General features: G+C 43.3%; 2 protein-coding genes across 6 annotated transcripts in view; one reads left to right on the forward strand and one right to left on the reverse strand.

Moving 5' to 3' along the window:
* Nucleotides 1-14,117, reverse strand: part of TRIP12 (thyroid hormone receptor interactor 12) — a 69,666-nt gene extending 55,549 nt beyond the window's left edge. For all 4 annotated transcript variants that reach the window (XM_053390134.1, XM_053390133.1, XM_053390132.1 and 1 more), the window contains exon 1: nt 13,992-14,117. The gene's annotated coding sequence lies outside the window, so the exon portion shown is untranslated. The remainder of the gene's footprint in view (nt 1-13,991) is intronic.
* A 253-nt stretch (nt 14,118-14,370) lies between these two features.
* FBXO36 (F-box protein 36) overlaps nt 14,371-15,653 on the forward strand; it is a 34,769-nt gene continuing 33,486 nt past the window's right edge. For both annotated transcript variants that reach the window (XM_053390135.1, XM_053390136.1), the window contains exon 1: nt 14,371-14,755. In XM_053390135.1, coding sequence (XP_053246110.1) covers nt 14,660-14,755 — 96 coding nt within the window. In that variant the 5' untranslated portion in view covers nt 14,371-14,659. The remainder of the gene's footprint in view (nt 14,756-15,653) is intronic.

The raw sequence follows: 15,653 nt of genomic DNA on the forward strand, positions 1-15,653 counted from the left end.
ATCAAACAAGCTTCTTTGTTAAGTTAATAGTTCTAGCTATGTGTTAAGTATTTCTCTGCATGACTTAAGAATTCAGCTGACTGGTTGCCACAGAAACTACTAACTGATGCTTTCAGAAGCAGAATAAAGGGGGGGCTTCTCTCCTGTCTGTCTGGAGGGAATGCAATGGGGCAAGTATAAGAAGAAAACTGGGCTGGAAACAGACTCAGGCTTGACTTGCTCTGTGTGCTGAATCCAAAGTTCCGGCTTGCAGGGCAAGGGGACAATGAGAGATCCAATAGGGTAGCAATATTATTTGTGTGTAAATAAAAACATCTATCACACAAAAACCACACAGAATGTCCTTCATCTAAGCCTGAGTTGTATGCTGGCACTCTTGAAATCTCTCACTACTTAGAGAGACTAACATGTGCACAACATACCTATCTCATTATTTATACCCCAGTCCATAACTACATTTGGTTAATCTTTCCCTTATTAAATGGAAACATCAGACATTAATCAATAGCTGCTTCACTAGACAGAGACTGAACAGTCCATGATCATCTAGTAAGTGTCATGTCCATACATGTGTTCATATACATTCATCCCCTTCCTGTTACTAAATTGGAGTAGCATGGGTACTACTGTAAAGCAAAAAGACATAATCCAAAGGAAAATTTTCATTTATAAAACTGAAGTTTTATGAAACAAAACATGCTCAGAAAAAAGAGTTTCAAAAGAATGAACCAACAGTGGTAATTTTTCCACTTGTTACGTAGTGAACTGCCCTTCACTTCCCAATCACTGCTCCTGGCAGAGTTGGGTTATGAGAAGAGACACAATGGGAAGATGTTTAGTCTGCCACAGCCCTAGAGGGAAGAAACATGGTCAAGTGACTAAAGCAGCAACCTGCCCCTTCTGACTCCTAGAGCTGAAGTAAGAAGCTTCTTTTGCCCCTTATCAACTGTATTTGAGATCACAACCCGTTTACTTTAACCAGTGTTGTTGTTTTTCTAGAAAAAAGGTTTAGGGGTACTCTCATATTCCTACTCATATTGAAATACTGCCCCTCAATGAGGCCAAACTTAGATTCACAAAATGTTTGGGGGTATGTGTACCCCCGCATCCCCCCAGAAAAAAACACTGACTTTGCCACATTGAACTTACTGACATCAGCAGCCAGTGCTGTCTCCATAGTCTCTGTAAGTACTGTTTTTTAAGAAGAGTGTTGCTAATTAATTTTCTTAAACACATGACTAACAAACTGCGTGCCATTATAACAGGAAGGATGTGTTGAAGGACAGCCTGTATATTGCAGAAACGTCATAGGAAGGGAAGTTGCAAAGCTTCTGTTCCCAACAGTGCCTTCCTACCTTCCATAGATGGCAGCCAACCCCAAAAACAGGTATGTGGGCAGGCCACTTAACCCATTTGAGCACATCCATTTGTCTTACAGAATTCTGTAGCAGATACTAAGAACCATGGCACCCTATCTGGATTACCCTTCATGGGCTCCACTGCTTGGAGAGAAGCTGGTGCTGTGAAAAGTTAATCTTATTTTATTATTTGTCTTATTAGTTTATAAGCCTGCCCTGTTCCTACTGCTGCCATACTGCCGGGGAACAAATCAGAGTCTGACTTGTGAGGATGCTTGAACCAAAGCTCATGGTTTGTTTCTCTCCAAACAAGCCATGGGTAACCAAGGCTTGCTCTTGGGGGAAGCAAACCATGAACCTGGGTTTGGAGGGATATGACAAGTCCTTCTGTAGTTTGATTTGTCTGCAGTGCAGCAGCAGCAAGAGCAGGAAAGGAATGCAGCATAAACTTTTCAGCAGCAGGCAGCAATACACTCCTACATGTTAATGTTGAACTGACATTTATGGTTTAAATTTTACATGCATACTTGACCATTTTCAACAGGAAGTCTGGATGACACACCACCTGTTTCTTCCTCTAACCTGCTGTTATGTCATTATTAAAATGTAGACTGTGACACCACTCAATTTATTGGTCAAATATTAAATTGACGGTTTTAAAAAATAAAATCCTTTTCTAAGTGGTAGTCTATTTGATTATATATTATCTTCCAGTATCAATAGCAGGAATGCGGGCCTATCCTGCTGTTAGACACACAGTGCCAAACTAATATAAGCACTTGCTCCCATAACTCTCTTAAGAAAATAGCTGCCCTTCATTATATCACACAGTCTCAACTTATCCAACTGTTATCTCTGTTCACAAGCACTCAATTGCAAGCACGATGCACCTGCACTTTTCACAATGACACAGGCCTAGCTGATTAAGAGTTTACATTAGGTTGGTCACTGCATTGGTAGAATGAACATGCGTGCACCATTAAGACTTTATACTAAGAAAGTGAAAGCACCAAGTCTATGCATGTCCATATAGCTCTGCCCTTTAAAGATATTGCATCACAATACTTGGAGAAGGGGAGAAAGTAGCGGATTGCTCAGTTCTGATGCAGACAATAGTCTGAATGATTCAGGTCACTTTGCACAGGAATTCACAAAGATCCAATTCCTAAAGGATTCCATGCTAATATTGACCTTCTGCTCATGAAAGCCGTCAAAGTGAGACGATGAAGCTAAGTTGGGTATATTTGCTCTTCTACATATATACGCCAAGGTTGAGCTGCCAACATTCTAAGAAGACTGAAATCACAAAAACTTGTCTTGGTAACCAGCCTCAAAGAGTAATATCTATCTATGTATCTATCTATCTATCTATCTACCTACCTACCTACCTACACACACACACACAAACTTTAGGCCTAGGTTGGGCATATGTGATCAAACATCAAACACTGTCGAGCTGTTCGACAGTGGAATTTGCTGCCAAGGAGTGTGGTGGAGTCTCCTTCTTTGGAGGTCTTTAAGCAGAGGCTTGACAACCATATGTCAGGAGTGCTCTGATGGTGTTTCCTGCTTGGCAGGGGGTTGGACTCGATGGCCCTTGTGGTCTCTTCCAACTCTATGATTCTATGATTCTATGATCAGCTTTTGCTACCTTCATAAAGCAGTAAGGTTCAACAATTGATAATATTCCTAAAGTCATATGCCTTTAAGGATACATGTCATAGCACTGCATTTGTTTTTAACTATGTAATTGAGATTCCAGGACCACTGACTATTAGAAGCAGATTCAGTTTTTGCAGCCTGATGATGCTGGCAACGTGTTTGTGAACATGCATTCAACTATTTCCCCCTCACAACCCTTGTCCGTCATGGCTAATTAAAGCCTGGGTGGGTTCAGGGTGTGGTGAATGTGCCTTTGTATGAGAGGGGTGTGCCTGGCACCTTGAAGGAGGCAGCTGTGTGGCCACTCTTAAACCGCACCTTGGACCTGATGGCATTTAACAGTTGAAAATACCCACTTTAAGGGTAAGGTAAAGGTAAAGGGACCCCTGACCTAAGGGTAAGGTACTGAGCGCAATTTTAGACATTATTGTAGGAAGCAAATTATCTGGGTTATGATCTGGGCTCAGGACTGGATCAGCCTTTAGAGGGAGGGGAGTAATTTGATACAATTGACCATGGTATCCTCAGACAGTCTATGAGATGGGGAATCTATCCTGCAATGATTATGGTTTAACCTTAAGGCACTGTTTCTCAAACTTGGGTCTCCAGCTACTGTTCGAATTCAACTCCCATCATCCCTAACTAGCAGGACCAGTGGTCAGGGATGATGGGAGTTATAGTCCGACAACAGCTGGGGTGCAAGTCTGAGAAACACTGCCTTAAGGGATGGTTCTAGATCAGGGGTAGTCAACCTTTTTATACCTACTGCCCACTAATGCATCTTTCTTGATGGTAAAATTTTCTTACCGCCCACCAGTGCTCGATGGAAGGAGGATTCAGCTTGTACTGTAGAACCCCCTACCGCCCACCTAGAATCCTGAAATGCCCACTGGTGGGCGGTAGGGACCAGGTTGACAACTCCTGATCTAGATTATTACTGAAAAGTTTAAAAGGTCATAGATTGGCTAATTAAAGGCCTGGAAGAAGAGGAATGTTTTTGCCTGATGCTTAAAGATATGTAATGAAGGCACCAGTAGACACTCCCTGGGGAGAGCATTCCACAAGTGGGAAGCCACAGCAGAAAGCCCTGTTCTTGTGTTTCTGCTCTCCAGACCTCTCACTGAGGAGGCACACGGAGAAGGGCCTAAGATTATGATCACAGGGTCTGGGGCGGATCATACAGGAGACAGAGTCCTTGAGTTATTACAGTCCTGAAACATTTAAGGCTTTATAGGTCAAAACCAGCACTTTAAATTGGGCCCAGAAACTAAGTGGCAGTCCATGCAGTCAGATGAAGATTGGCATTATATGCTCAAACCATCTTGAACTGGATGATTGTTTCTTGGCTCTTAAACTCTGGGGTGCCACAGAGCACCATGCAGTCTCTACTGCTATGCTAAGCCTTTGGTTGCCATGATTAGGAAAAATGGAGCAAGATGTCAACAATACGTACATCTCTATGTCTCTGTAGCAAATGAATCTGGAATGGTTAAGAAGGCCCTGGACTGGTATCTGTATGCAGTGTTAGCTTGGATGAAACCTAATAAACTGAGTCTCAATCCTGGCAAGATGGAGGCTCCATTAGTGAGTGGTTCCCAGATCTGGGAAGTTAATATGTTGCCCATCTGGATGGGGTTGAATACTCCCTGGAGGAGGTGCAAGTGTCCTCAGTGTCTAGGACTGCCTTTTATCAGTTTCAGCAGGTCAGACTATTATGGCCATTGCTGGACTGGGATACTGTGAACCCGATTAACCTCAAGGCTGAATTATTGTAACATGCTCTATATGAGGGCTACCCTTGAGGTTGGTCCAGAAAGCTGCTGCTAGTTGCAGAAGGTAGTGACTAGGATTCTTGTGGTGGCAAACAACCACCAGCATCATGCTTGGGAGATTTTTTTTTACAGGCTGTCAATCTGCTAGTGGTCCAAATTCCATGTTTTGGCACTAACATATAAGGTCACAAAGTTCAGGACCAGGTTACTTGAGAAGACTGACTTTTATGTACCCAGAGGGTTACACTACATTCTGTAGGACTGTTTCTCATCCAAGTCCCAAATATATCAGAAGACCACTTCATAGTGGCAAGAGCAGGGCTTTCAGTGTGGCTGCCCCTGTTCTGTGGCACAGCATTCCTGTCAGGATAAGACAGACGCCCACTATCAGTACTTTCCAGAGTCAACTGAATACCTTCTTGTTTTGACAGGCTTTTCCAACTGGATGAAAAGTTATCTGCCTTAGGTTTAAAAACAGTACACAATGATCATCCCTCTTCAGTTATTTCTGTACTGTTTTAAAAACTATTTCAGCTGTGTTTATGATATTTCTGAATCACCCTAACACATATGTAAGAGGTGATTCATAAATTAAAAAATAATAATAGGTAACAAATCTCACATGTTTAATGGATAATCAGCACATCTCTCTAACTAAAATAATCTTGTTAGCAAATACCGTATTTTTTGCACCATAACACTCACTTTTTTCCTCCTAGAAAGTAAGGGGAAATGTCTGTGCGTGTTATGGAGGAAATGCCTACGGGTGGCATGCCTACAGATTTTCCTCCTCTAAAAACTACGTGCGTGTTATGGTCGGGTGCGTGTTATAGAGCGAAAAATACGGTACCTTAAGAGAAATTCCTTTGGCATGACTTGGTTTGCACATAACGCTAAGATATACTTTGGCCAGTCCACACTGGTGTGCAGGCTCCCAGAGAGGAGATTACCAGTATATTGTCCTCCTCTAGTCCTACTGTACCCACTGGGAGCCAAGTCCCACAAATTCAACCTATGTCTCATCCCTGACAACCCACAAGCTGTAATCCAAGTTTTGTTCAAATACGCAGTCAGTGTTTTCAGTCCTATATTCCTAGACCAAAACACACATTTATTTCTCTACCTCAAGGGTTCCCAAACTGTGGTCCCTGGACCACTAGTTGTACACTTGTTTCATGAAGCTGGTCTGTGGTGTGTACACATTAAATATTCAAATTGATTTTAATTGTGGCTTATTGTTCTTGATTGTATTAGAATTCAAACTGGAATGTAATAAAATACAATCAAAGAGGGGGGAAAGAACCACAAAAATACAATTAAAAATCATACAGCACAGTGCATTACAACTTCTGCAATGGACAGAAAAATCATTAGGTGGTCCATTAACACCCTGAGCAATTTTCAAGTGGCTATGAGAAAAAAGTTTGGGAATCACTGCTCTACTTTACTGTATTTCCCAACTTCTTAATACTTAACATCTGCAGCTCTCAAAGGGCATTGTGCCATAGTTCTACTTTGCACATACTGAAGCAAATATGCTAAAGTTGAACAAGCTGACCTATTCCAGTATTTACCTCATGTATGTACTAAATTTACTTCCTTCCAATCAAGTCCCCTTCTCCTCAGCAAAGCTGCTTAATCTAGATTCAGCAGTGACAAGATGTATGTTTGGCAGATACACCATGTCTGAAGATTGGATGGGGAAAAGGAGAGAAACCTTGGACTTTGTAAGCACAGTTTGAGCACCAAACTTCATCTGACACCAATGTTAGAGAGTATATGGTAGCAATACCATATATAGCATTTCAAATATTTGAAGCGAAAGTCATTTAGGGCTAGAAACACTAACATAAGCACTTTGAATGGGACCCAGAAACAAACTGGCAACCAGTACAGCTATATTAAAGCAGGTATTAGATGAGCTGCACATTTGTTGCCGTTTAAATTTCCAAATAGTCTTCAAGGGCAATCTCATGAAGAGCACATGGTAATAGTTCAATCTGGATGTTACCACAGCATGGAAACTGAGGCCAAGTCATCTCTGCCCAAGAGGGGCCACGGCTAGTGAACCAGCCAGAGCTAGAAAAAGACACTCCTAGTCACTGAAGCTACCTGAACCTCCAGTGATAGCATTGGATCCATGAACATTCCCAAGCTAAAGGAAAGCAACTCTGTTCAGAGCATGCTATCTCCCCAGCTCCCAGACTGAACATGTAAAAGGCTCAATATTATTTAATACAAAAGTAAATGCAATGGAGGACCAAGGATTCACACCAGCCCCAAGAAGCTAGACTTGCTGTCCTGATAGAAATAGCTAAGAATAAGCCTGGGTCATCTCAACATAATGTCCAAAAATAGTATCATCCAGAAAGCCAGCAGTTGGGTGGACGGTGCACTTTTAGAGCCTTTAGCTGATCTCTGGTCTTGGTCTAACACATGAGACAAGTTAAGCAAGATACATCTTTCAAGAACCAAGATATCTGTACATCACCATCAGTCTCCTAATCATTTACTGAAATCCTATCAACAGCTCAGCTGATTCTATCCGAGTTAAAAGGTACATATACAGTTGTACTCCTCATATCACATCCAGAATTATATATAATTAAAGTTGTATTACCACTAATTGTTGTATCCTATTTCAGGTTGCTTGGGTTCAGAGGCCCAGCTACCCTGGTTTGTGTCCATATCTGTATTTGCTTTTCCACTACATTTTCTCCTGACCATCACAACTGCAAGCTTCCCACCGCCCCTTACCCACTTCTACTCCCCTTACCCCTTCTACTCCCACTCTAGCCCCTAGCACAGGGGTTGTCAACCTGTCCCTACCGCCCACTAGTGGGGTGTTTCAGGATTCTAGGTGGGCAGTAGGGGGTTGTACGACACAAGCTGAATCCTACTTCCATCGATCACTGATGGGTGGTAAGGAAATTTTACCATCAAGAAAGATGCATTAGTGGGCGGTAGATAGATAATTTATTACGGTCAAAGACCAACGCGCTAATAGGCGGTAGGTATAAAAAGGTTGACTACCCCTGCTCAAGCACATCCCTTTGAACCAATAACTAACTACCAGGTGACTGAGCAGGCAAACAGTTGGACAAAATCTACAGCCATTAGGGCATAAACTTAACAATAAACTTCTTATCCTAGATACACCCCTGTGTTTAATGTTGGAGTGCCACTTCATATCCCAGGATATTTGCTACTTTGTAGCTGGAGGTGCTTGGAGTGCAAGCAACTACACACACCATAAAAGCTGAAGACCAAATATTAGTTAAACTTGATTTATACTTTGTTTTATTCACCAAGACAGTATGCTAAGTTAACTGAAAACTAGCTATGAGCCCAGCAGATGAAGAAATAATATTGATTGGAAATGCACACTTTCTTTTTTTCCAAACTATATACACAACAGCTCCAGTAAACAACCTAGGGCCTCAATGTATTGGTATTATGAAGTCTAAACGGGTTCTAAAACTTCAGCAGGTAGGTGCAAAATTCAATGGCCAAATTGCTCACCAGTTTTAGAATATAATGCCAATCCAGGCCAGACTGCACTGGCTACCGATTAGTTTCCGGGCCCAATTCAAAATGCCCAACATGGCTTAGGACCTCAATACCTTAAGAACCACCTCTCCTTATATGAACTGACCTGGACACTGTGCTTGTCATCCGAGACTCTTCCCTATGTTCCCTTCTCTGAGAGGTTCAGAGGGTGACAACAAGAAGACAGGCCTTTTCTGTGGTGGCTCCCCATCTGTGGATTCTCTCCCCAGAGAGACTCACCTGGCACTATCATTACATATCTTTAGGCACCAGGCAAAAACATTCCTCTTTACCCAGGCCTTCAGCCATTAAATAATCTATGGCTTGTTCAAGGTGGGGGGAATGTAATGATGATTATTTTTATTACTGTGCTGTCTATGATTATACTTTGTTTTATGTTTTTATTATTATGCTCCGTAAAATATGTTTTTAATGTTGTCCATCAACCTTTGATCTTTTGATAAAGGGCAGTATGTAAACTGAATAAATTATTATTATTACTAAAGTAAACATTCCTAGGCAGACCTAATAGTACTGTTGGAGTAGAAAAGGCCAACTAGGTGATTTAAGGAAGCTCAGGGAAACTCACTTTCAGCCAAATCGAAGACTAGCTCCAAATACCTCTGCCAAGCAGTTTGCCTTTTGCAGCAAAAACAAAAGTCTATGGCACCTTAAAACAAGAACAAAAATTATTAAACCTTAATTACTGGAGTCGACTTGGTAAGAAGTGATTTCAGTAGAATTTCCAGCAACAGAAATTCTGCAAGTGAAGAACTCACTGAGCACCAATTAAAATATATGCCAGATGATTTATTTTCAGGAGCTATTCTGTTCTCCAGGTCCTTGCTCAAGGGCTCAAACAATCCAACCACTTACAGATGATCAGAATAAGTGGCATTACGACAGGCATGCAAGTTCTGAAACAGGTTAACTGACTGCCTATTTACTCATTGTCATATATTCCAAGCATGCCACTGGGTAGATGCCAGCCTACCATTTTTATTTAATTACAGAAACATTTATCAGCAAGAGGAAAAACAGGTTGTCCCTTCCTCTGTAGTAGCCAGGGGGCTAAATCGAGTACTAGTTACCCATTTACAGCTGCAGTCATCTCCGAATACAAGTAGGCAGTGGCAAAGGTCTTTGCCTTGTTATGTAGAGTGTTGCACTGGATAAGGAAGACTCTGGTTCTAATATTCATTCATGATCACTTCAACATTAGACCACTCCTACTCAGCCTAACCTACTTCCCAGGGATGTGGCAAGGGTAATGGAGGAGATACTGTACAGCACGCTGAGGTCCTTGGGAAAGAGATGCATAAACATGGAATAAAAATGATGGCAATTTTTGAAAGCTAGCCATAGGGTCACAAAACAACTTTCTTCTTACTCTATTGAACCTGATTATCTTTTTTGTTGTTATAGTATTAAAGGATCGACAATACTGACAATGTTTTTGATTGGACAGATATTGAATCCTAATCGGCATCATTTTGTATTAATAGCTTCACAGGTATGCAGCATATACTCAATTGCCAGGAAGTCAGTGATTAAGTGACTGAGGTATTAAATAGCAGCTAATTGTCCAGCAGCAGTTCTTCACTATTTCTTGCCTACTATGGAAAGGCAATCTTAACATATATAAGTAATTCTCATTCAAGCGGAACGCTCAGTAAAAATTCTTACTGAGCCTTGATTAGAAGCTGGTAGGGCTAACCAGGGACTAGATAATGCTGCTTTGGAATTCAGATCCAAGTCACAGGTACCAGCTTATCTTTCGCACAGAGCATTATTGAAGGCCCAGATTCTAAGCCAGGTTAACTTCTTCTAGAAATGTGGCATTTGAGGTTTACACTTTATTCACATTTAGTTAGAGGTCCTTGCATCCAGGCTTATCTGAGCCTATTGAATTATTAACTCCACAACACTTGCAGGCAACTCAGCTACTCACTTAAATTTCAATAGTGGCCAATATGTAAAATGTCCAAATTATGTTCACTGGAGACATTGGTTTTTATAGCAATTTTAAGTGCCATGCCTTTCTCCAATGAATGCTTTAGTATGGAAAGGGCATAAAGAATTCTGTGTGATATCCCAATCCCCCCACAAACAGAATCACTCTACCAGGGTTTTGTAGGGAGAGAAAATAAGCTATGAAACTTGTTCAGGTGTGTGGAAAAGAGATGCTTTTATTCTCATAACTCAATTGTTGCCTGCCCTACAACATTTTAAATAGTTTCAGAGTTCCTGCTCTACCACAGCTGTCCAGATATATTCAACGGTTCCTGAAGGTTAGATATCTTGAAATTTGCCAATTCTAATTTAAAATAGCTTCTTCTAAGCTAAAGAAAGAAAATTATTTATGAAAATTGTCTTTTTAAAAATGTATTTGATATTTAACAGCCTTATCGGAAGCTATCAATTTCAGGGTGTCTTTTTATATTAATTACAGGTGCAAGCAAGTCATTTGGGCCTTTTTACAACCTCCTCCTTGCTCCGTGTTACAATCTGGTTCTTGTTAGATGTAGCTCCCTACCAGTCCAAAGCATATGGTAGATAAATATTCATTCTCACTTGAACTATTGTTTAGTTCCTGGGTGCCAGCATCACTTACACACCAAGGTAACAAGACCCTCAGGAGTATCAGAGCTGCAAAACTATAGCAGATAACGTTGACCCCATTGATTAGATTCCAAAATATTAAAATTGTTTACTGTAAATGAACAACATAACTTTGGTACCCTTCCCATGTTTTTCAAGCCACCCCATATCTACCTAACTTCTTATTTCATATTATCTTTCTCTTGTATTATCTTGTAATACAACCCCAGGGCCTTGATCTTCTACAGCTTCCTTCACAGCCTTTCATCTCTTACAGAAGAGAGGATGTAATTCCTAGCAATCAATCTAAAGTGGCATCAAACACAGCCTTCTATCTGGTGGCCATTCTTATTTTGTATAGCATTTAACTCAGGAGTCAGCCATCTTTTCCAGTCATGGGCCGGTCCACCATCTCTCAGACCATGTGGGGGGCCGGACTATTTTTTTTTGGGGGGGGGGGATGAATGAATTCCTATGCCCCACAAATAACCCAGAGATGCATTTTAAATAAAAGCACACATTCTACTCATGTAAAAACATGCTGATTCCTGAACCATCCGCAGGCCGGACTGAGAAGGCAATTGGGCCGCATCTGGCCCACGAGCCTTAGGTTGCCTACCCCTGATTTAACTGTATGCATGTATGCAACACAAAGATAGAGGAAAGTCAGAGGTACCTGAAAGAAAGGCATAAAAAAATTATCAAAACACAGAAACAGAAGCAACACAACACCTGCTGATACATAAGTGATGGTGCTGGAGATTAGTTTCCATACATGCATCACCTTTTATCTTATAGACCACTTCCAATACATCAGGTTTCTTAAATTTTAGAGAAAGGCAAGAAGTAATTTAAAAGCTGCACTTAAATAATATAAGGTAATAATGTTTACCTTTTTAAAAGGTAAAGTTAGTTGAAGGTTCCCATGGACTGAATGTGTAACTGTGGATAAATCTTTAAATTTAAAAGAGCTTTATTTTATCTCAGTATTTTTAAACAGTCTCAAAGTTATTGGTTGCCTTTCTTCAGAATAAGTTGAAAGCAATAAAAGCAATAAAAACTATCCCACCCACCCCCAAAAGGGCAACATTTCTGTTCACATTTATGTATACACGTTTTGAAGAAAACTTCATTTTGGGTTGCTATGAAAGGTTTCTCCTTTTCACTGCAAAGAATCTTGCCCCATTTTCCTTGAATCCCCCCTTAATATTTTTTTGAAAAAAAATGTTGGACAGGCCTAACAGTATCATTAAGTCACAGTTAGGAAAATCACTTTGTTTTTTTAAAAAATGGGATCTTGCCTTAAATCTGTATCAAATCAATTCTCCTGATGAAAAGGGTTATGAGAACTACTTTCATTAAAAAAAAAATCCACAGCAGAACTATTACATCTTGGTTGCAGTATGAAAACAATCCTGAAATCCAGCTACACGAATTCTAGAAACGTTTCTCAAATGCATGGCAGGCACTGAATCCATAGATCAATGCCAAGATCTCATTTCTTTCCTCTGTGTAAATGCGACATAGTCAGGCCTAGTATGTAGGCCTCTGATACAGGCAGGACCTTTGTTCCATACATCGTTGTTTTTCCCTAAAGCCTCCGATAAAACTTTCCACTCACCCCGCCCTAATGTTTCCTTGTTCCTAATCTAAACTTTTTCGAATTCCTGATGCCTTTAAAAACCCTACTGCGAAGAACACCCCACCCCGACAGGACTGGCCATTAGGAGGAACAATAAAAGTTGTACAGCAGGCAGCTGGGCCTGTACGGCTGGCAAAAGCCCCGGTATCAGTTTGAATGCTAGCCCGGTAGTAGTCGGCAGATACGCAAAAGCGAGGCGTGGAGGAGGAGAAAAAAAGAATGTAAATATCCAAATACGACGCGTTATGCAAACAAGCCTCACGCTAGTTTCTTCTCGAAGGCGTCAGGAACACAAACCAACTCTAAAATTATAGGGGTGAAAGGAATCTGCTCCGGTAATGGGACCAAGTGCCGAAAGGGACTGGATAAACAAACACCCTTTTCCGCTTAGCAGAGTACGATTTCCCCCTTCCCCAGCCCCCAAAGCCAGGCCAATATGGAGTCAGCAGATCATTTAGCATTTCTCTTTTTTTTATTGTCGACGCCGACGACGCCGTTGGGCTAAAAGGGGGCTGCTTTCCACCCTCCCCTACGCCTAATTCAGTGGGACTCAGTAGCTCACTTCAAGAAAACAAAATAAAAAGGGGCCTTCCTGGGGAGGACACGGGCTAGCAAAGAGGTTGGGGGGAGTTTGTGAAGCAGGGCCGAATACAAACCCGGGCGTAGTGTCAACACTGACATTGTCCTTTTGTATTTAATCACACACAAGCCAGAACGCCAATCTTAACCGTGGGGGGGGAGGGAAGGTTTAAAGGTAGGCCCGCAAAGAGGAGCAGGGCTGCGATATGGGGCATCCTGCGCTCCTGTGAACCCAGGCATAAAAGGTGGGGTCCAGATTCATCCCATTAACAGGGAGCCGCTTACACGGGAGCGTGGAAGGCGAAGAAAAGAAGGGAAGGGCTGAATGACGATAAAGCTTCAGGCAGCCGTTTGGCCATTTTGTCAGCTCCCATTTCTGCCACCCTGGCTGCTTCTTCTCCTCTTCACTATTCCTTTTCTTAGGAACGGAGCGAGGGGGTCGTGGAGAAAGAAGCCAACCTTTTACGTTTTAGTATTTCCTCCTCCTCCTCCTCCGCCTCCCCCAACACCTTGTATATTAGGTACATATTAGGAGACCTCTTTATGGCGAGGACTTCCTGAAAACCTATTCAAGGCCTCAAGCCACCACACACACACACATACCACCAACCTTCCCCTTTCTCTCCCACCCGCCCCCGTCGGGCCCGGGACTACCTCACCACCAAGCTCCCCCTGTCATGTTCTAACCCAACGCCGCCCCACATTCCCCGACTCCGGCCCCCCGGCGAAGAACAGGCGGAAGGGAGGGGGGAGCCGAAGAGTCGCTTTCCCTCCCACAGAAACCCCCGGCGTTGAAAAACAGGCCTGGTCCGCCTCGAGCCACAGTACCTAATTTATCCCGACGCGGCCTCTGCAAAAGCGCTCTGTGGCTCTCCGGCTCCTTTTCTGTCCTGCCCGGCGCCTCTTCCCTTCAATTATCAGCTGAAGCCGCAGCACCGATCAGTGCGCCGTCTGCCTCCGCACCGTACCCCCTCCAGCGGCGTAGGGGGAGGCCGGGGACTACTTTACCCCCAAAGGGGCCCGGGGGCCCCCGTTCTCCCCCCCCCCACTCGCCAGCAGCGGGTGTTCTCCTCCTGCCCGCCTTGGCGCTCCCTGCCGCGGAGCCGGCAGCCCCCCCCTCTCCTCCCACACGTCAAGGATCGGCGGCGGTTCTATCCTTGCCGTCCCCCTCCGCTCGTCTCAGACGTTCCTTGGCTGAAAAAGAGGTATCCCTCCGCTGGGGTCGTCACCCCCGGGGTGCGCGCAGGCGTTTATCCCCCACAGGGTCAGCGAAGCCGCTGGCGGCGGCGGCCTCCCTGTTGGCGGTTTCGCCCCGATTTAGAGACTTCCCCCCCGCTTTCTTTCCCCGTACGTTCGCGGGTGGTGTAAGACCCGCCGACTTCCAGCACGGAGGAGCTTGCCCGTCTCCTTTAAGAGGGGAGGCTGGGCTTCCCGTGACCTCTCCGTGCGGCCGCCCCTTCCTGGTTGCCATAGCGATTGGCCGCTGGCGTCCTAAAATGGCGTCGCTCCTCACAGACACTTTGTTCGAGGCGCGAGGGCAGGCCCCGGCGCCCAGCAAAGACTTCTACCAGCTCCTTGTCACCAAGACGGAGGTGAGTGAATTTCCTCCCCTCTCAGGGGGTCCTCCACAGATTTCTTCTCCTCCTCCTTCCTCGCTGTTGTTACGGGGTGAGTGGCGACGGCCTGACGTGATAGCGAAAAAAGTAATGGAAGTTGCCTCACTTGAATTTAATGCTATTCGTTACTTCTTCCCAGGACTGAACAGGTGCATCCTAGAAAAGTGTAAGGGAAATTCTCCGCGCGCTCGCCTTGCTTCTCATTCAGGAAAGGAAATGGGGTCTACTAGAATTTAAGCAAAACATTTCGCTGATAATTAAATTGCCATGCCAAACCTCCCTACTAGAACATTCATTCTCTAAATCTGCGATTTGGTAGTCCTGTCCCCTAACCCTAGATGCTGCCTTTATTTAAGGCACATTGTACCTGGTTAAATGTACACCTTTCTGTATGTGTGTCCCCATTTTGAGCTTTCTCATCTACAGGGAGATTCTATAGTCCTAGACATCTCCCATGAAGGTGGGTTTTCCAACAGGAGTTATATTGGGTGAATTCTAAATAGATGAAAGTTCTTATTTCTATGTCACACATCCTGCTCCATCAGTGACAGGGATGGGGAGACTGGGGCCCAAGGGCCAAATGCAGCCCTCCAGGACTCTTTTTGGCCCTCAGTGCTCTCCTCAGGCCACACACCCTTCTCAGCCCCTCCTTGGACCACTTTGCACCATCTTTGAGTCTTTCATTTCTGCTTGGATGGAGAACAGAGAGGGATGCAATTGTGAAAAAACCTACCCTATAAGATACAGTGACAAAATTCACATTTATTGCTTACTTTTGCCTCTGACCATGATTTTGACTGTGTGTGTGTGTGTTTCAAACATTCCTCCGTTCTTTCACCTGAAAAATATGAGGCAATTGGACTCCAATATGTTG

This window comes from Podarcis raffonei, chromosome 5 (genome assembly GCF_027172205.1).
Source record: "Podarcis raffonei isolate rPodRaf1 chromosome 5, rPodRaf1.pri, whole genome shotgun sequence".
NCBI lineage: Eukaryota > Metazoa > Chordata > Lepidosauria > Squamata > Lacertidae > Podarcis > Podarcis raffonei.